The sequence below is a fragment of the Microcaecilia unicolor genome, chromosome 2, assembly GCF_901765095.1.
Source record: "Microcaecilia unicolor chromosome 2, aMicUni1.1, whole genome shotgun sequence".
NCBI classification, from domain to species: domain Eukaryota; kingdom Metazoa; phylum Chordata; class Amphibia; order Gymnophiona; family Siphonopidae; genus Microcaecilia; species Microcaecilia unicolor.
The window spans coordinates 265779166-265801025 of NC_044032.1; the positions used below are offsets into that span (position 1 = coordinate 265779166).

The following is a 21860-nucleotide window of genomic DNA, read 5'->3' on the forward strand; positions in this document are numbered from 1 at the left end:
CACTAAGATCCCGCGGCTTCCAGAGCTTCGGCCTAAGGCGTCTAGGGGCGCGGCGGTGCGAGGCCGTTTTCAGGAAGCTAGACGGTATCGGCCGGGTAGGCCCTCGGGGGGGTTCCGGGGTCGTTATTTTCAGAGAACCCAGCCCTTTCGTGGGGGCCGCCGGGGGGGGCGAGCTGCCTTTTCTGGAGCGGCCAGTACGTCCCGTGGGTCGCAATGATGGTTTGGGGGTCCAGCCTCTGGTTCGTGTAGGGGCTCGCTTACGCTTGTTTTACCAGAGGTGGGCCCAAATCACGTCGGACCAGTGGGTGCTGCAGATAGTGCGAGACGGGTACGCGCTGGAGTTCGACGGTCCTCTGTCCGATTTCTTTCTCGTCTCTCCCTGTCATTCAAGACGCAAGGCAAGGGCAGTGCGAGACACTCTGTCACGTCTGGTAGATTTAGGTGCTGTGGTGCCGGTTCCGCCAGAAGAACGAGGTACCGGTTGTTACTCCATTTACTTCGTGGTGCCAAAGAAAGAGGATTCTTTTCGGCCCATTTTAGACCTCAAGAGGGTCAATGCGGCTCTAAAGATTCCTTCCTTTCGGATGGAAACGTTGCGCTCGGTCATTGTAGCGGTTCAGGAAGGGGAATTTCTGACTTCATTGGATTTGACAGAAGCTTATTTACACATCCCCATTCTAGAGGCGCACCAGCGCTTTCTTCGTTTTGTGGTGTTAGGGAGTCACTTTCAGTTTTGTGCGCTCCCGTTCGGCCTGGCTACAGCTCCTCGCACTTTCTCCAAGGTGATGGTGGTCGTGGCAGCGGCTTTACGGTTGCAGGGCATTTTGGTGCATCCGTATCTCGACGACTGGTTAATTCGAGCCAAAACGCAGGCGGAGAGCGAGGAGGCTACCGCCCGGGTGGTGACCTTTTTGCAGTCGCTGGGTTGGGTTGTCAATCTGGCCAAGAGTCACCTAGTTCCGTCACAGTCGCTGGAATATCTGGGAGTTCGGTTCGACACGGAGCGAGGCCGGGTGTTTTTGACGGCTCCTCGCATTTCCAAACTGCAGATTCAGATACATCAGCTCCGAGCTCAGAGGGCGCCTGCGGCGCGGGAATATCTTCAGGTGTTAGGTCTGATGGCTGCGTCTATAGAGGTAGTCCCTTGGGCCAGGGCCCACATGAGACAGTTGCAGAGTTCGTTGTTGACTCGTTGGTCCCCTCAATCCCAGGAGTTGGAGGAGCGGTTAGCGCTGCCGGAGAGGGTTCGACGCAGCCTCCGCTGATGGCTTCACACTCCGAATCTAGCGAAGGGTATGCCGCTAGAGGTGCCGAATTGGGTGGTACTGACCACGGATGCGAGTCTGTTAGGCTGGGGGGCGCATTGTCTAGGGCAGGTGGCCCAAGGGCGATGGACGTCGGTAGAGGTGGCGTGGTCCATCAACCGCCTGGAGACTCGAGCAATTCGGTTGGCTCTTCGGTCTTTCCAGAGTCTGCTAGAGGGCAAGGCGGTCAGAGTTCTTTCCGACAATGCCACGGCCGTCGCTTATGTGAATCGGCAGGGGGGGACGAAGAGCCCGGGATTAGCTGTAGAGGCGGCGGAGTTGTTGGGGTGGGCAGAGGCCCATCTTCAGGCTCTTTCGGCAGGCCACGTAGCAGGAGTGGACAATGTGGACGCGGATTATCTGAGCAGGCACATGTTGGATCCCGGAGAGTGGGCCCTCCATCCCTCAGTGTTCGAACGGATAGTGTTGCAGTGGGGTCGGCCGGTGTTGGATCTCATGGCATCGGCTGACAATGCGCAGGTCCCTCGGTACTTCAGTCGTCGAAGAGATGCTCGAGCCGAGGGTCTCGACGCGTTGGTTCTGCCGTGGCCGACTCAGCAGTTGCTCTATGTGTTTCCGCCGTGGCCGCTGGTGGGCCGCGTGGTACAGCGGATCGGTCGTCATCCCGGCTTAGTGATTCTGATAGCGCCCAATTGGCCTCGTCGGCCATGGTACGGAGATCTGATGCGGTTGTTAGTGCAGGGTCCTTTTCCCCTGGGGTCTCAGGTGAGACTGGTGCAGGGACCGATCGAGATGGCCGACCCCTCTCCATTCTGGCTTACGGCTTGGCTCTTGAAAGGCACAGATTGAGAAAGAAGGGTTTCTCGGCCAGAGTCATTGATACAATGTTGCGATCGCGTAAGAAGTCCACGTCGTTGGCTTATGTGCGGGTGTGGCGCATCTTTGAGAGTTGGTGTCTTGAACGGAATGTTGTCCCTTTGCGGGCTTCGGTGATGGAGATTTTGGAGTTTTTGCAGGATGGTTTGGACAGGGGGCTCTCCCTTTCTTCCCTGAAGGTGCAGGTTGCGGCTTTGTCTTGTTTCAGAGGTAAGGTTGGAGGAGTCTCCTTAGCAGCTTCTCCGGATGTAGGGCGGTTCCTGAGGGCAGTGAAGTTGATTCGGCCGCCCCGTCGTCCAATGGTTCCGCCTTGGGATTTGAATTTGGTCTTGGAGACTCTGGTGGGTCCTCCGTTTGAACCATTGGCGTCCATCACATGTAAGGATCTTACCTTGAAAACAGTTTTTCTGGTGGCCATTGCTTCCGCTCGGAGAGTATCAGAGTTGCAAGCCTTGTCTTGTAGGGAGCCTTTTCTGTCCTTTGCGAAAGAGAAAGTGACTTTGAGGACGGTTCCTTCCTTTGTTCCTAAGGTGGTTTCAGCGTTCCATGTGAATCAAGTGATTTCGTTACCGGTGTTGGGGGATCGTTCGGGGGATGCCTCTCAGCGTCGGTTGGCTAAGTTGGATGTTCGGCGCGCCTTGCGGTCCTATTTGAGCAGAATGCGAGATTTCCGGGATTCGGATAGGTTGTTCGTTTTGTTTGGAGGTCCTAAGAGAGGAGCTGCGGCCTCCAAGGGGACTCTGGCTAGGTGGTTTAAGGAGGCTATTGCCTCAGCGTATTTGTTGAGGCGGCGTTCGGTGCCCCCGTTGCTTAAGGCGCATTCAACTCGGGGGGTTGCCGCTTCCTGGGCGGAGAGTAGTTTTGTTCCTCCGCAGGATATTTGTAAAGCAGCGGCATGGTCGTCCATTCATTCCTTTGTTAAGCATTATAGGATTGATGTTCAGGCAAAAGAGGATGCAGGTTTTGGAGCGGCTGTGCTGTCTTCTGCGTTTCGAGGGTCCCACCCTTAAGTTTCTACTGCTTTGGTACTTCCCACGCGTCTTGACCGGTCTGGAGGGTCGATGAGGAAGGTGAAATTAGGCCTTACCTGCTAATTTTCTTTCCTCGAGACCCTCCAGACCGGTCAAGAGCCCGCCCTATGGATTTCAGAGATATTGTTCGTATCAGAAGTATTTGAGCCGTGTTCTGCTATGACTATTCCTTTTATCTTTCATTGGGTCGGAGAGTTTTTCTTCGTCCATAATACTTGACAGAGCGGGGCGCTTGACGTTCCGTCTGTCTGAGCACACTGTTGGTGTTGTCTATTGGTTTTCCAGGTACAGGGGTTTTTCTACATTCAAGAGTTCAGGTTGCAGGGGTTTTCTCTGCTTTGCTAAGTGTATACTGGCTTTTGTGGGATGGGCACAGGTTATATGTACATAGTTGAAGTTAGTGTTCTCAGTCTCCCTCTGCTGGTAGGCGAGCATAACCCACGCGTCTTGACCGGTCTGGAGGGTCTCGAGGAAAGAAAATTAGCAGGTAAGGCCTAATTTCACCTTACTCATCCATGTTGTTCTAGAATAGGGACATTGCATTTCTTTCTCCCACCTCTCGTGGTATATAACTTGGGGATCCGTCCTACCAAGCAGTGCCAGATATATCTGGGATATGCTACCTCTGCCCCCTCCCCTACGCATAGCTAATTCGAGGTTTGTCTCTTCTAGATCTAGCTCATCTTGTGCTCATCTTCTAATAAAATTGCGCAAACAGCAGTAATATACAAGATCTCTCTCTGTCAGTCCATATCTTTCTTGAAGTTCCTCAAAGCTAATCATTTTACCCTCTGACCATATTTGTCCTAATGTGTGAAGTCCTGCTTTAGCCCAGAGATCAAATATCTTTTCCGATCTCCCTAGTGGGAAACCCGCTGCCCACCTTATTGCCGTTCTGCGGTAGTATTTCCTATCTGGGAACATTCGCCTTCTAATTTGTAACCATGTTTGGAGCGGGTGTTTCAAGCTAATTGGTAGTTCTCCGAGGACAAGCAGGCTGCTTGTTCTCACTGATGGGTGACGTCCCCGGCAGCCCCTCCAATCGGAATCTTCACTAGCAAAGGCCTTTGCTAGTCCTTGCGCGCCGATGCGCACCGCGCATGCGCGGCCGTCTTCCCGCCTGAAACCGGCTTGAGCCGGCCAGTCTTCTTTTCTCCGCGCTCGGTACGGTTGTGTTTTACCGTTCGTGCCCCGAAAAGTCGGCCTCGCGCGTCGTTTTCGACTACTTTCTGTGAGAAATTCCAGAAATTATTTGGATTAACCATTTTTGGTTTTTCATTGGTAGTCGTTGAACTATATGTGCTAATTCCCCCCCTGATATCCATAATATATCCTCAATCGCATACCGGCCTATCCATGCTCTCTCCCAGTGCAACCATTTCTTTGCAGCCCCAGGGGCCCATTCCGCTAGTGTTCTTAACTGTGCTGCCTGGTAATATAGATAAAAGTTGGGAACTCCCATGACTCCTCGATCTATCGTTTGGTACATAATGTCTCTACGAACGAGCGGAGGCAGTTTCCTCCATATGTATCTGAACATCTTCCTATTTAGCCGTGAGAAAAAGGAGGCAGGTATCGAAATGGGTAGAGCTAGGAATAGATATAACAGGAGTAGCATCATCTTGATGGCATTGATGCGCCCTTTCCAGGATATATTGAGGCCCTCCCATCTATCTAATTCTTGAAATAGTTCATCTGTCTTTGGTGGAAAGTTAGCCTGAAATAGGTCTGCTATTTTAGGGGTAATCTGTATTCCTAAGTATTTAATAGATTTTTGCGCCCAGGTAAATGGAAATAACTCTCGTAGTCTTGGTATCTCTGCAGCTGGCACGGTTAGGTTTAGTAGGATAGATTTAGTGAGATTGGGTTTAAACCCTGACAGCCCCATAGTATGCCAAATGATCTATTACCGTTTGCACTGATGATGTAGGTCGCGTGAGGGTGAATAGTATGTCGTCCGCAAATAGCATAAATTTCTGCTCTTTTCTTCCTCTCGTAACCCCCCCCCCACTTCCCCATCTTTCCTCACTATGCAGGCCAATGGTTCCAAAGATAAGGCGAAAAGGAGTGGGGAGAGAGCGCAGCCCTGCCTAGTGCCACGTCCAAGCGGGAATGCATTTGTATATGAGCCATTAATTTTCAATACTGCTTTTGGGTCCTTATATAACAGTTGTAACCATTGCAGGTATCTTCCCTTTATCCCCACCCTTCGCAACACTGCAAACAGGTATGCCCAATCTACGCGGTCAAACGCCTTTTTTGCATCGATAGAAAGCAGCACTGCTGGTATTTGTTCATCCCGTATATATTGAATAGTATGGATGAGGCTTCGGATATTGTCAAACGTTTGTTGCCCTACAATAAAGCCCGCCTGGTCTTCATGAATTAAGTGTGGGAGCTGCTTTTGTAGCCTACAAGCCAGTATTTTCGTGAACAGTTTATAGTCTACATTAAGCAAAGATATTGGGCGATAGGAACTACAGTGTTGGGGATCTTTGTCCGGTTTCAAGAGCAATGTAATGGCTGCTAGTTTCCACGTTTGTGGCAGCTCTGGAGCCTCTTCCAGCTCATTAAATAGCCGCTCTAGTATTGGTGCCAGGTGTTTCACAAATGTTTTATAGAATCTTATAGTATACCCATCCGGGCCGGGAGCCTTGCCCTGCTTGCTGTCAGCAATTGCCCATTGGATTTCCTCAGTTGTTATAGGAGCCGAAAGTGCCTCGCTCCCCCCTTCCTGCATTTGGGGAATGCTGCTGTCACGTACATATTGTTCCACAATTGCAGGCTCTAATGTGGGTTCTTTCTCATATAATGATGTGTAATATTGTAAAAAGGTTTGTTGTATTTGTTCTAGCTGGGTAATGTGTTCTCCCCTAGAATCCCGTATCCCTCCTATGTGGTTTCGTTGTATTTGTTTCTTAAGCTTATTGGCCAATAGCCGTCCCGCTTTTTCCCCAAACTCAAAGTGTGTTTGCTGAGTCTGCTGCAGTTGTGCCGCTATGTCTTCCAGTTGAATTTCATTAAGTTGTAATCTCAATTGGTGTAACTGCTCTGCTATCTTAGCATCTGTTGGTTGTGTTTTATATTTCTGCTCAATTTGTCTGAGTTTCTGTCTAATGTTGTTTTCCTGTATCGTACGAGTTTTTAGTATATGGGCACGCAATGCTATTAGACGTCCTCTAATCACTACTTTAAGGCCTTCCCACAGAGTGCCCGCCTGAACCTCGCCTGTGTCATTAAATTGAAGGTATTCCACAATGTATCGTTCTATCTCACGTATATTCTTCTCGTCATATAGTAAGATGTCATCTAATCGCCAATATCTCGTGCCTACAAGGTGGACTCCCGGTTTGATTGCCAGCACAACTGGGGAATGGTCTGTCCATGTGCGGGGTTCTATGCTAGCATCCTGTGTTGTACTTGCTATGTGGACGTCTCCTAGCCAGCTATCAATTCTAGAGTAAGACCTGTATTTAGGGGAGTAATATGCATAGTCCCTCTCCATGCCATGTTTCTCTCGCCATATATCTATTAGTCCCCAACATGCCATTAAATTTTTCAATAATTTCCTATCTGCTTTTGCATACACTGCTGACCCAGTGGAGTTGTCTCTAGGGGGATGTATTGTAACATTAAAGTCCCCTCCCAGTAATAAGTACCCCTGTTGATGTTGCTTTAGTAATTGTTCTATCCGTTCCCAGAAAGGTCCCTGTCCTTGACTGGGGGCATATATATTCAATATAGTGTATATATTATTGTATATAGAGACCACCATCATTAGATATCTTCCCTCTTTATCACTAACAGTTTTTAGAACTTGCCATGGACGAGATGCCGAGAGCGCTATCAGCACCCCTCGCTTTTTGGGTGTGACCGCGCAAGAGGCAAATTTAATGATGGGGTATCGTCCATGGCATACCAGTTTCTCATGACATTTTTTCAGATGAGTTTCTTGCAATAAAACTATATCAGCCTGTAGGCGCATCATATCTTTAAACATTAACTTTCGTTTTACAGGAGAGTTAAGACCTCTTACATTCAATGTAACCCCTTTCAATTTGTTAACCACCATCTGCAATAAAGGATTCCATAACTATAGCTACCACTGGTCCCCCTCTCCCAAACCCTCATCTCCCACCCCCCTCCCCCTTCCCCAAAAACCATGTGTGACACATCTGTCCTATCGGGTGAGACCTGTCACAGAGGTAAGTGGATTGAATCCCGAAATATTACCAGCCTGGTGCTGTTGCAAACTGTTCAGGCAAGTAGCATTGTCGCCCTCTCTGAAGTTGGGTGCCATTTTTTTTTTTTTTGCCAGCTCCGCTATGTATACAGCGTGGGCTGAGTCCTGTGTGACCAGATTGCTGTCTTCTCAGCCTTCCTCGGCCCTGCGAAACTCGCTGCCATCTCGCTTTGGTGATATTCTGTAGGGCTACCGTGGAGCGTCTTGCTTGCGTTGATTCCGCCATTGTTCCATGTTCCAGGTGCTCTTGAGCCTCATCCAGCGACGTAACTCTGCACTGTTTGCCCGCTTTACTGAAGAGCAAGGCAAAAGGGTGTTGCCATTTGTACTTTATTCCTTCCGCTCGCAGTTGTTCCGTGAGTGGCCGTAGCTCATGTCGGTGTTTAAGAGTAGTGGCTGAAATGTCTTGAAAGATTTCGAGCGGGTGGGTATTCCATGTAATTGGGCTTTGCGCTCGCGCCTTTTGCATGAGTTTTTCTTTCATTTTGTAGTCAGAGAAACAGGCCACAATGTCTTTGGGTATGTTAGCACGGCGCGGACCCAGCGCTCGATGTGCCCGTTCTATATGTATGTCCTCGGGGGAAGTTGCTTGCTCCGGTGTGGACAGGAGTTGGGCAGTCAGGGCCTTCACTACTTGCTCACAGTCATTGTGCTCCAGCAATTCTGGGAGCCCTCGTATTCTGATGTTAGATCTCCGACTCCTGTTTTCAAGGTCTTCCACCTTGTCAGTCAAAAAGCGTAAGTCTGTGTACTGTTCCTGCATGGTATTTTCAATTGAGTTTAGAGAATCAGCATGCTCTTCCAATCCATTTTCCACCTCATTTACTCTGTTGCTGAGTTCTGTGATTTCTCCACGGAGTTCCGCTCCGAGTTGTGCAAAATCTTTACGCATTTCTTTCATCTCCGCCTTAATATCTTGAAACCACGTTTTCAGCTGTTCCCATTTATCAGGCAGTAATTCGCTATCTCCGTCTTCCCCTCGCTCTTTCTGGGGCGTCGGCGACTGTGTCCGCGTGGCGGTCTCCATCGTGCCTGAAGTTGCGGCCTGCATTGTGGACCTGGCTACCCGTTGTCGATACACAAAGTTATTTAAATCTGCGGATTTCGTTTTATTGCTCGACATCTCCAGAATCGCTATCCTTTTGCCTCTCTGTTACGCTATCTGGGGCTGCTGAAAGTAGCTAATCGTAGCTATACGCTCTGCTTTTCCAGGCTGGTTTTCGGGAGCTCCGTTGCTAGACCTCCATTACGGAGCGTGACGTCACTTCCTCCTCGAGTTTTCCATCATATTGACTTGAGTTAGTTAATTGTTAAAGTTAGGGATGCACCTGCATCCCTTCCGTGCAGAGGAAGGCTGTGACTACTTCCTGGACCTTGGAAAAGGTTTGAGGCACTGTGGCAGGCCAGATCTTGGGGCCCGGATCTGAAAGTGCCCAACTCACAGTCTGAGGAACCACCTGTGGTCCAGGCGAATGAGGATATGGAAGTAGGCCTTGGCCATGTTTAGAGAGGTGAGAAATTCCCCTGGGTGCACACACATGATCACTGAGCAGAGAGTCTTCATGTGGAAACAGGGTACCCTCAAGCTTGCGTTGACCCCCCCCCCCCCCCCCTTGAGTTCGGAGAATCTGTTCAGAGGAGCCATGTGGCCGGGATTTAAAATAGCTGCTGCTCCTTCTAAAGTCTGTGTCTAGGTGGCAGTCTGGCAACCAGGGAAGCAGCTCGTGGTGCAAACATGTCCAGCAGACACTGGCTCTGGTACTCTCTTGGAGTCATAGAGAGACACTCTTGAAGGTTCCATCCCACAATTGGGGGGGGGGGGGGCACACAGACCCAGCTTCTGAAGAGACTCAGTGGCTGCCATATGAACTGTAGTACCACATGGGTATGCTGGGCTCCTGAGCTACCACCTGGGAGGATGGGAAGTCTCCTCTGATGTTGCTGACTGCAGCCACACCAAGCTGCCCACTAGAGCTCAGCAGTTTTTCTTTCTCTAAAAATAAAACTGCTCTCTCAGCAGTCCGGGCCTCTGCTGGCTTTTGTGCCCTAAACTTTTATGTTGCAGGCAGCAGACTACCTGCATACAAGCCAATTCAAATAAAATTTTGTGTTTTTTCTTAATAGGAGAGGCAATGGTATATGGGGAAGGGGGGGGGGGGATAGCCTCAGTAAGGCCTGTGCCAGTGGCTAGAAGGGTATCAGCCTATGGGTAAAGGTGCTTCGCCACAGAGGCTAAAACCACACCCAAGCACAACTGAGAAGTGGCCTGTAGACCAAACAGACAAAATGGGACCTAGGGTTCAACCAAGAGAACAGCCACATGGCTGGGGTCTGTGGGAGTCTGGCTTCCACAAAAACAAAAAAAGCAGTTGCACCAGTCCATCCTGAACCATCTGCTGGAGGTTTACAAATACTGACTAGCTTATTTTAAACTGATGAGGTCACTGGAAACTGTCCTCCCCCCCCCCCCCGCCCCCTTTACCTCTAGCTTCTTGTTGGAGGATATAACCATCTTATATTGACTGGTCTACCTGGGTGATAATGAACCAAAAAAATATTAATTTGTGAGATGAAGACCATTAAGTGTGTGTATCTGTGTGTGTGTGTGTGTGGGGGGGGGGGGGGGGAGGGCGCAGAGGGAAACCCTATGAACCAAAAATGTTTTATCTGTGCAAACTCCTATTCAATAATTCTTTCTTTTTATCAGTGACTGATGAGGTGGGGTAGTGGATCCTCCTTTGCAAATGTATAAATGCAATAAAACAGGAATTTTGTTAGTGGGTTGTTGTAACTGCTTTCTATACTCTTGCAGGTACCTGAATGATCTATATATTCTGGAGCTGCGTCCAGGTTCTGGTGTGGTGGCATGGGATATCCCCATCACGTATGGTATCTTGCCACCTCCCCGGGAGTCTCATACAGCTGTAGTGTACACTGAAAAGGACAACAAGAAATCTCGGCTGGTGATCTATGGTGGCATGAGTGGCTGCCGGCTAGGGGATCTGTGGACTCTTGATATTGGTAAGAGACCTGAAAATGATAGCAAGAAGTTTCCCTTTTTGTATCCATTTTTCGTTAATTTGCGACTACTTTTTTTCTCACTTTGTAGAGACACTGACATGGAACAAGCCTAACTTGAGTGGTGTGGCACCTCTCCCTCGCAGCTTGCACTCTGCAACCACCATCAGTAACAAGTAAGAGCTCCCTGTTTTACCTAAGCCCTGTGTAATTCAATTGCAGCCTTTGGTTCATTGCCTGATAGGGGCACATGTACTAATTGGTAGAATGTGTGTGGGTAGTTTTTAAAAAAAAATGTTATTTTTTTTTTATTAGCATTCTATTCAGAAACCAACATATGAATTATGAAATCAAAAACTATAAAACAATGGCAGGTAAAGACCATATAGTCTCTCCTCTAAGCGATCCTCTGTACTTGTCCGCTGGGAGGCTTTCATGCATCCACCACACTTTTCATAAAGAAATATTTCCTTCTTCATTGTCCTTAGCAGATCAGTTCAGAATCAATGCTTTGTGCCAATCAGCCTGCAAATGGAGAAGGAGACCAATCGTTTTAAAGCTCTGCCCTGTTAAGGGCACCGTGTAGCCCAATAACAGTTTTTCACTGTTTGTGGCAGGTGGTGATGGACATTACCATGCAACTGGTCCTGGTCTGATCTGGTATGGCTAGCTCCTGGGACAGTTGAGCAAGAAGGAAGGGCAAGAATCTTGGGTTCAATACCACAAATGGGGATAGCCAGAGGAGTCTGAGTCCCTCCCCCAGCTTTCCCTGGTCTGGTTAGTAGGCCTTGGGTCATAGTTCCCTCCTTTGTTGTTTCGTCTTTTTTTTTTTCCCTTCCATTTAAACAACAACAACAAAAAAAGTGCATATCAGTGGACTAGCAGAAGGCAATGCAAGGCACTGTTCTGCTAGAACAGCCACCAATAAGATTGTATTGCTTGCCAGCAGAAGAAACAAGGGAGATTCTGAGCATGCCTTAAGCCCAGAGGGGACCTCCTTGGGAGATTTTGTATCAGGCCGGGTTCCTCATACAGAAAATGTAGGGATAGTAGCCTTTTAATTTTTCCTCATCTGTCTTATCACTTGGGCCTATTCTGCTCTTGGCTTAAAGAGGGAGCTGATTGGGGGGGGGGGGGGGGGGGGGGGAGCCTTAGGAAGGCCAGGAAAGTCCCTTTCGTCCCTGAGAGTAGAGGACCTATATTCTCCAGTTTTCTACTTTTTTGTATAGATAGAGATCGTATTTGTTAGTGGCACAGCCAATCACAGAGGGTCAGACTGTACCCAGAGATTTGGAGGAGTCTAAGCAGTCCAAGAGACTGAGGCCGGACACTCATAGAAGATTGGGAGTCCCAATCAGTAGTGGTGGTGTACTGTTGGAGTGTGTTAACCCACCCAGTGCATCTAGAGGAGTCCCGCTCTTTGAAATCTTGAAGGAGGGGTAACACCAGTGGGAGAGGGAGATGACTCCAAAATAGTATGTCTCTCTCACTGGGAGGAATTGCCAGGGGTTATTGCTAGAACCCTATAAACCTTAATTATCTCAGTGGTTCAAGAAGTGACTTCGGTGGGGCACCCAATTCTGAAAGGAATTAGAAAACCCTTCCTGGTGCATCACACTGTTAATCCTGGTATATCATGCAAATCAGTCTATGACTTTGGCAGAGTGGGGTTCTCTTGAAGCTGGGCTCAGGGTTGGCAGGGCCGAGGGTGAGCTTTACCTTCTGACTTCAGGGTTAATAAAAAATACAAAAAATTTGAAGCAACCCAAAGTGAATGCCCTTTTAACAGCAGTTCTCCAAGGACAAGCAGGCATAAATATTCTCACGTGTGACATGATCCACAGCGTGGTGCAGACTCTGCCAAGTGCACTTTCACCTTAAATCTTGGAGGTACCTTCCCACCCAACGCACAAGCATGGTACCAGCAGTCTTTCATTTCCCACAGAACATAGAGGCTGTGTTTTTGATCTCAAGTGTGAAATCCTTTCCCATTTTGTTGCCTTCCTTTTTTCAGGATATATTTCCTTCGTATATTATCTTTTTTCTGTCATAATTTTTTAATGTTAAATCTTTTTTTTAATTAAAGAAATCCATATACAAACAAATGTAATAACATTATTAAGATTCATAACTTTTGGAAAACAAATCCATTTTCTCCACCTCCTCTCTGTCCTCCCCGCCCTCAATGCAGTTACAAAAACAATTCCAATACTAACTCAACCCCACCCTCCTCCCACCCCTATCCCACTTATAATCCAAGAAGACGCATGTCTCCCGTCCACTCTCCCATAGTGCTTTTGTTGTTATGACACCCCCCCCCCCCCCCGGGTTTCAGAGGGAAAATAATGACAGAAAAGTTCCTACTTCCCTCCCTTCCCCTTGTTACTGGCCATTCAAATAAGCTAGGCTGTAAGAATGCAAGGCAATTCTACAGAGATTAACCCGTCATAGGCTATTTAAAATAAGACTCCTCCGGGGGAGGGGGGGAACAATTCCAAGTATGGGCTCCAGAGCTTCAAAAATCTTGTGTTGCGTTTATAAGACCCTTTTACCTCCTGCACTTCCTAGGTTAACAGCGCTTGCACCAAATTGCGCCAGTGCCAAAATGCAGGTGGGGACATCAAGATACACTTTCATGCCAACAGGCACAGCTTCCAAAACAACAGTGTCCTCCACAGTAGGTACCCTGAAAGATCCAGGGCAGTCCAACACCAGCTGTACAGCTGCAATGTAAAAGCGAGGCCAGGTATGTAGTCACTCTGCACCCCTGCACCCAAAGCGTTTTACTGCAACACCATCCCAAAAAGCATGGTAAAAAGTATTATCCAACACCTTACACTTAAGACAGATAGGCGATGGCAAACCCCCCGCTTGAAACAAGCTTGAGAGCAATAAGCTCGGAGTAGGACTCGGAAAGAGCATTCTCTGTAGCTGGTACTACTAGTGGGTTCAGGGCACATGACAGACTAGCATTGGATGCCTTCCTCCTCCATTGGAATAACAACCTTCTGTATAAATATCCTCCCATCCCTCTAATAGGGAAGACTTTTTGCTGAAACTCATGCAAGCCATGATCCTGATCGCCCCTTATTGGCCTAGGCAGATCTGGTTCCCTCTTCTTCTGGTGTTATCCTCCGTAGAACCTTGGAGATGTGAGTGTTTTCTGACCCTCATAACACAGAACGAGTGATCTCTTCTGCATTCCAACATCCAGTCCCCTGGCCTTCACAGCCTGAATGTTGAGAGTTTAGAATTTGCTTCCTTGCATCTTTATTAATGGTGTCTCCAGGGTCTTTCTGGCTTCCAGGAAAGATTCCACTCAGATGGTGGTCTTTCAGATGGAGGAAGTTTGCCATCTAGTGTGAGGACAAGGCCCTAGATCCTCTTTCTTGCCCTACACAGCCCCTGCTTGAATACCTTCTGCACTGGTCTAAGGAGTAACTCTATAAGGGTTCATCTCCGTGCAATTAGTGTTTTTACCGCCATCGTGTAGAGAACATAAGATTAGCTACACTGGGTCAGACCAATGGTTCATCTAGCCAAGAATCCTGTTTCTTACAGTGGCCAGTCCAGGTTACAAGTACCTAGCAGAAACCCAAATAGTAGCAACATTCCATGTTACCAATCCCAGGGCAAGCGGTGGCTTCCACATGTCTGTCTGACTAGCAGACTATGGACTATTCCTCCAGGATGTTTCCCAAACCGTTTTAAAACCCAGATATGCTAACCATTCATATTACATCCTCTGTCAAAGAGTTTCAAAGCTTAACTATTCGTTCAGTGAAAACATATTTCCTCTTATTTGTTTTGAAAGCATTTCTATGTAACTTCATTGAGTGTCCCCTAGGTATTTATACTTTTTGAAAGAGTAAAAAATCAAATTGCTTCTGTTTGTTCTATACCACTCAGGATTTTGTAGAACTCGATCATGTCTCCCATCTCTTTTCCAAGCTGAAGAGCTCTAATCTCTTTAGCCTTTCCTCATATGAGAGGAATTTCATCCCTTTATTTTTTTGGTCGTCCATCTCTGGATAGCCTCTAGTTATTCGCTTCATGAGAGGCTTGCTTTTAGTCCCCTAAGAACTAAAGAATAGCTATACTGGATAGACCAGTGGTCCATCTAGCTCAGTATCCTGTTTCTCTAATGGTGGCCAGTCCAAGTCACAAGTACCTAGTAGTAACATTCCATGCTACCAATCCCAGGGCAAGCAGTGTCTTCCCCATGCCTGTCTGCAAAGTGGTCTTCAGTCCACACTTTTCACATCTTGCTATTGCTTTGAGCAAGGTACCAGAAGCGATAGTTTGGACAGACAGTTATGCAGAATTTATTTGGGGTCTAGAATCCAACTCCACCTTTCTATTCCTGTTTTATTCTGTTCCAAGCTGCTCTCACACAGTATGTATATATTTTCAGGTTAATTACTATTTTTCTTAGCGTCCCTCCGGACCGGACCAGGATTGGACTGTTGGGTTGTGCCCGCCTACCAGCAGGTGGAGACTGAGAAAAACTCTGACTCTAGAGAGCCAATAGGAGCTCTGGCTATGTGACCTTAGCCTCAGTATTTTCTCAGTCTCTCAGCAGGTAGGAAGTGAGCCCATTAGTCTCTCTCTCTCTCTCTCTCTCTCTCTCTCTCTCTCTCTCTTTCTCTTTCTCTTTCTCTTTCTTTCTCTTTCTCTTTCTCTTTTTCTCTATAAGATATTACAGATATATTTATAATACTTCTTCTGTGCCTGGAATCGTAATTAGAGGCTTGACAGGGTTTCTTTTCTTTCTTTGACAGCCTCTGGGGTGTTAAACTCGGGTGTCTCGAGTCCACCCCCCTTCCTCCCCATCTCCCTGGCTTAGCAGGGAAGGGCCGTCCCTTTCTCTGGAAAGGTGTACCGTCTTTGGGAGAGGCAGCCACTTTTAATAGTCAGCTGTTTTTAAAGAATTAAATCAAGTAAAAGAAAATTAAAAAAAAAATTAATTCAAATGAAAGGAATTTAAAGGAAGTAGTTTTTGCTTTCCCCAGGCTTATATCGAGCAGGTAGCTCTTCTGTCTTATTCTGTTTGAAGAGTCTTTATTTTCTTTTCTGGTGGGGCTATTTAAAAAAAAAAAAAATATGAAAAGTCAGCGTCTGTGACTTTAATCGGCGGTTTTTTGTTATCTTCATTATTTTTCCTCTGCTATCCGGTGTTGTTGGCGGCGGTAGTTGTAAATAAAAAAAAAAAAGAGGCGCGAACTGTTAAGCGCGTGCTCGCTCTTGGACGGGTCTGTATAGCTTGGGAGCTGTATTGACGGTTCCTGTGGGGCCAGAGGCTAAACCATGTTTTGTGCGGCATTGGAGGTTATCTGTTTTTCGGTGGCACGGACTTCCTGCTTCTTTGTCGTTCCGGTCAGTGGTTTTCTCCCCCGAACTTTATTCTTCTCATTTTGGCGCGCTTGGCCGCCATTGTTTTGCCTGCAGCTGCAATTTCCCTTGACGCGACAGCGTTTTTCTGCTTTTACTGTGTTTGGCTGTTTGTGCAAGGGAAAGGAGATATTGTTTCTCCGGTAGTTGGGACAATTGGTAGTATATTTTTCCCGCAATTAATTTTTACATGTATTTTTCAAGCTATTAAAAAAGAAAAAAACAAAACGAAATGCTACGATGCGAATGGCGCTCATTTTGTTTTTCCCTCTGTTTTTTCTCCGTCGGGGACTTTTTGGTTGCTAGCAATGTTGTGAATTAAAGTGCAGCTCAGTTGGCGATTTCTTTGTTCTTGGCAAGACTCCGATTCAAAGTGCAGCTCAGTCGGGAATTCTGTTTTAGACAATGGGGCGAATTAAATTGTATCTCAGCTCCAAAATAACCATTTTCCTATTCTTTTCCCTTGTGTGTGATATTTGGAGGAAAGGTCTTCGCTATTGTCTAGTGCAGTTTTTATGGGGGTCCAGTGTGCGTCACTCTGTGTTTTCTCATTTCCTGGTGAATAGGACTATATTGTCTAATAGTCAATTGATTAGTACTTTACAAATCTGGCCATAATATCTCAGTTCCTTTCAAGCATTTCCCTTCATGGCTATGTTCTTATACAGTGTTTTAAGATCTTAGCAAACGTTCTCTAGAGCGTAGGCTATATGGTTCAGATGCCATGTGCAATGAAATACATTGTCTGATACTCAATTGTTGCGTACTTTGCAATTCTGGACATAAGGTCTTACTTCCTTTCAGCAATTTTCTTTCATGGCTATGCGTTCTCTTTGGCATAGCAGATGACAGCTGCATAAGCTACAAGGTTCAGATGGTTCTCATATTTTAGGAGACTCAGTCCTGTCTACCGAGCACCCAGTTTTCTCTGCTGCTTTAGAAGGCATGTTTTATTCACGTCTTCTCTACTTTCCAACTGTCTTGGAGTTTCTCATGTGTTATCTTAGTTTTCTTCTAGGACTTATAAGATATATGTCCGCTTAGGGAGTAAAGTTATCCGGTCAATTTGCATTTTCTCCCACTTAAGGATAGTGGGAGGTCCTCACGCCATCAACTTGTATTTTTGTTTCCTCTATCTATTCAGCCTGGGCACATGGTAAACATTCTGGTTTTGTCCAGTATGACCATCTATAACATCTGCTATCCCTGTCTCTTCCTTACAGATTTTAGGGTCTTGTTTCAAGCTTTCTTGACGTCAGGTACAGTCTTGTCTCCTGTGGCACAAATTCACCACCTTTTCTGTAATAGGTATTTTCCAAGTCTATTCCTTTTCATTTTCATTTTATTCTTCCTCTCTCCAGAGTTTTTTTTTTTCTCTTGGAAGGAGATTCACTCATTTTCTGTGCATTTTTTTTCCATAAGGGCATAAATGTTGTCATAATGGGAAAGGCCAAGAGTCCCCATCCTGTTTTCAGATGGGGTCAATCCAGATTGCAAATACCACATTCATATCTCATGAGTGTGCGTCTGTTTATCTCTGTACATCTCAGTGAGGAAGGAGGCATGGCATGATACGAGGTTTGGGGAGATCCGGTAAAATTAAAGGCCAGTGTGTCTCAGTCCATGCTCAACATATGGTGATCCTTTCATTTTCATTCTATACGTCCTCACTCCAGACCTTCCTTTCAATTGGAAGGGGATTCTTTCACTTCCTGTGCATTTTTGCTATTAGTATATGAGTATTGTCATACGGGGAAAGTCTAAGAGTCCATTAAGCCCAGCATCCTGTTCTCAGTTGTGGTCAATCCAGGTTGCAAGTACCACATTCATTTCTTATGGGTGTGGGTCGGTACATCTTAGTACATCTCAGTATAGGAGGAGTAATGTCCATGATACGAGGATGATGAAAAGGTCCTCATTACCAGTTTTCTTGCCCTGCTCTTCGGTCTCACGTCGGCTCCGCGCACTTTTTTTCTTAAGTTATGGTCATAGTAGCAGCGGGGCTCATGAAACTATGTCTCGTCGTTTCATCCTTTCCTAGATGTCTGGTTCATTACAGACAGTCTTATTGGCAGAGTTGTCAGGTCAAGCAACGGGTGGTGCATTTCGGGCACACCCTAGGTTATGGGGTGCATGTAGCCAGGTCTCTCATTTGATCTCTCGTGTGATCTCATTAGATTTCGTAGCATGTCTCTATTTTTTCTCTCTTTGTTTAGTCAAGTTGGCGCAGACTGTTTTTGTCTTCTCTACAAGCGTCCCACTTTCGGTTTTCTCTGGATGTTCTTGGGCCTTCGGCCATTACCTTGCTCTATTTTGCAGAGTAAAATTTTACTTTCTAGCTCCCAAGAAGGAATTTTTTTTTCTTCATTCGCTTTGGAGTCTCGGTAGTCTTTTTTTGGCAGCTTTTCACTCCGTCAATTTCGTGACCATTGGAAAAAAAAAAAAAAAGAGTTCTCAGTGGATAGTACCTTAACTATTTCTTTTCGCTCTGACCTTCCATGTGCCTCGCTTACTCTCTTGCTAAAAGACTTGTTAGCGGCAGAGATAGATGCCCTCTCGTATCCAGATATTTATCTTGGATGGAATTCCCTCCGCTCAGTTGGTCTCTGTATTCTCACTAGTGCAGCACTTGGGTCTGGTGGTTGAGATTGAGCATTCTTCCTGCAGGTATGCCGGGAGCATATACACAGTGACCAGTTTTTTGATGGCTGCATCTGTGAAAATATATATGTATATTTATAGTTCTACTACATAAGTACAAGCTCAAAGGTCCTATCGAGCCCACCTTTCTGTCCACGGCCAATCCAGACCATGAGCACCTGGCTAGATTCCTAAACGTACAAGCATTCTATACATGTTATTCCTGGAACTGTGTAGTGTTTTATGGACTTCTATATGTATCTAACAGATAAAAGGTACTGACAAGTGGCTACTGTTGATTTATTCCCGTTTTTCACTAATTGGGGTCTACGACAAAGAGTCTCAGGTGATCTGCTTGCAGAGGCAACAGCTACAGATGATTCTTTCTCTCTCATTTGAATTGCACTCTGAGATGTTTTCTTCATGTTGGGTAACTGCAGTGGCTGTCAGTTTATTTGGACCTTCAGTCTAGTTTGCAGCAGGGATTTAGGTACCTTCTTCTTCTGCATAGTATTTAACTGCATTCTTGTTTTTACCTATTTAGCTTCTAGTGATTAGGTACTTTCTCACTGACAGGCTTTACATACTTCCAATCTGTTGCTAGGTCAGCAATAGTCTACGATATCTGGAGTATTGTACTTCAGGATTTCGGTTTCCACTTTCTCAGCTGAGGTAGATTCATTGCAGTTTTTTGTTGCCAGGCGGCTCTGCTTCTACCTTTGCCATCCTTCTTTCAGTCGTTTTTTCTCGAGTCTCTCTGTCCTTTGCGCTGCACTGATAGTGCGGTAGGGGACAATATATAGCGGCCACTTGGTAGGGGACAATGTTCAGTGTCGCTTGGACTTTTCAGCTTTTTTGCTTTGTAGTCATTCTATTTAGTTTATTGGCGGTTCTTGGATCGTCAAGCTTTTGCCTTCGTATTCATCCTAGTTTGGGTGTCTTCAGGGACTCTACCGCATTCTCAATGTCTTTCCCTCTCGTAAGATTACTGCTTTGGTACTTCCCAACAGTCCAATCCTGGTCTGGTCTGGAGGGACGCTAAGGAAGGAGAAATTAGATCTTACCTGCTAATTTGCTTTCCTTTAGTCCCTCCGGACCAGACCAGGCCCCTCCCATGTTCTATCAACTCTTTAGATTCTTTATTAAGTTTGGAAGTGTAATCGTTCCTTTACCACACGTGGAATGTTTAAAAAAAAACAAAAAACAGATGATACCGTATATATATATATATATATATATATATTAAAAAAAAAAAAAAGACTTTGCGTGGTCCATACCACTTCTCTGGTGGTTGCTGGAATATATATAAAACCTTAAATATGTCATACCACTTCTCTGGTGAGCTCAGTTGCTGGTATATATATAAAACCTTAATGGGTCATACCACTTCTCTGGTGAGAGTTGCTGGTGAGTTCAGTTGCTGGAATATATATAAAGCTTTAAATATGTCATACCACTTCTCTGCTGAGAGTTGCTGGTGAGCTCAGTTGCTGGAATATATATAAAGCCTTAATATGTTATAACCACTTCTCTGTTGAGAGTTGCTGGTGAACTCAGTTGATGGAATATATATGAAACCTTAAGTGAGTCATACCACTTCTCTGGTGAGAGTTGCTGGTGAGCTCTAATATGAATGGGCCATGCCACTTCTCTGGTGAGCTCTAATATGAATGGGCCATGCCACTTCTCTGGTGAGAGTTGCTGGTGAGCTCTAGTACTCGGTTTTGCCGAGGAATTTGTGGCTACTAGGATTCCATACGGCACAGAAGTTCTTTATTTCTTTCCTGCTTTGTTATTCAAATACTGAGGCTAAGGTCACATAGCCAGGGCTCCTATTGGCTCTCTAGAGTCAGAGTTTTTCTCAGTCTCCACCTGCTGGTAGGCGGGCACAACCCAACAGTCCAATCCTGGTCCGGTCCGGAGGGACTAAAGGAAAGCAAATTAGCAGGTAAGATCTAATTTCTCCTTTATTTATTTCAATCTTTTCTATATCGCTCAATCCAGCAGTTCTTGGCGAACATTACCAACATAAAAGCAGACAGAAAACCTAAAAACATTTTAACTAGCTGCTGCCATGATCTTTATCCTTTCTCAACTCTGTAAGCTTGTACGGAGTTTTTAGCTCTTGTTTAAATTAAGTTTTTTGTATTTTTCTTAGCTTTAATGGTATGCTATTCTATGAAATGGGGCCTGCAACATAAAATATGGTAGTTCTGTATTCTTTTAATTGTATAGTATGATGTGAAGGCACATCCAAATGTACTTGCTGTGCAGGTCTCAATGACCTTGAAGGCTGATAAACACTCACCTTTGTCAATAATACCTCTGACACCTGACCTGTTAAAATCTTGGATATCAAAGTATTTTAAATTTAATATGGAACTCAATTGGTAGCAAATGTAAAGATTTTAAAATTGGTGTAATGTGCTCATATCTACCAACATTCATTAGAACTCTTGCCATTGAGTTTGGGCAATTTGTAAAGCTTTAAGTTGCGATTTAGGTAAGCTGAGTAACAGACTATTGCAATAATCAATAATGCATGGTATTACATAGCTTTGAATCAGTCCTGAAATTTGATGGTTAGCAATCTTTTTAGATGCCTTAACAAGCGTAATTTAAAGAACATATCTTTCACAATCTTCATGTTCCAATTTGAGTCCACAATAATACCTAAATCTCTCAGATGCTCTTCTGTCACTATTACTGAGCCCTCAAATTGAAAAAAATCTGGAATATCCACAGAAATAAATGGTGACAGCAGCAAAATTTTAGTCTTGTTTAGCTTTAAGCAGTTTGCTTTCATCCAGCACATTATGGCTTTCAAAATCATTAATTTACTAAAAATTATCTGAATTGAATCATCAGTTGGAAACAGAAATTGGATATTGTCACCATAAAGTCTAAAATTCAAATCCAGACAATTTAACAATTGATACAATGACAATAGAAACATACTAAAAAGCACAGCCGACAATCATGATCCTTGCAGCACTCCAGTATTCAGCTGCTTCCATGTAGACATTTCTTCACCTAGTGGTACAGTAAAAGATCTGTTCTCTTAAAAAAAAAAAAAAGAAAAGGAGGTAAACCAATTCAATACCTTGTTACTAATTCCTATTGATCTTAATCTGTTTATGAAAATTGTGTCAAATGCAGCAGATATGTCTAGAGTTAGGAACAAAAAACATCTACCTTAACTAAATCCAGTTTGGATCACATCAAAAATAGAGAATAACAGAGTTTCTGTGTCATGAATCAGTCTAAAACCAAATTGATTGACATCCAAAGTATTGTGTACTGTTAAAAAAAAAAATCTGTTAAACACAATTCTTTCTATTACGTTTGTCAAAAATGGTAAATTGGATATTGGTCTAAAATTATCTACTTGTTCCT

The 21860-nt window shown here is 45.4% G+C and overlaps 1 protein-coding gene across 1 annotated transcript in view; it reads left to right on the top strand.

Moving 5' to 3' along the window:
* The window catches only part of HCFC1 (host cell factor C1), a 495616-nt gene that overhangs the window by 72101 nt on the left and 401655 nt on the right, over positions 1-21860 (top strand). Inside the window, 2 exon segments of the mRNA XM_030192062.1 lie at positions 10228-10436; positions 10525-10609. Coding sequence (XP_030047922.1) covers positions 10228-10436; positions 10525-10609 — 294 coding nt within the window.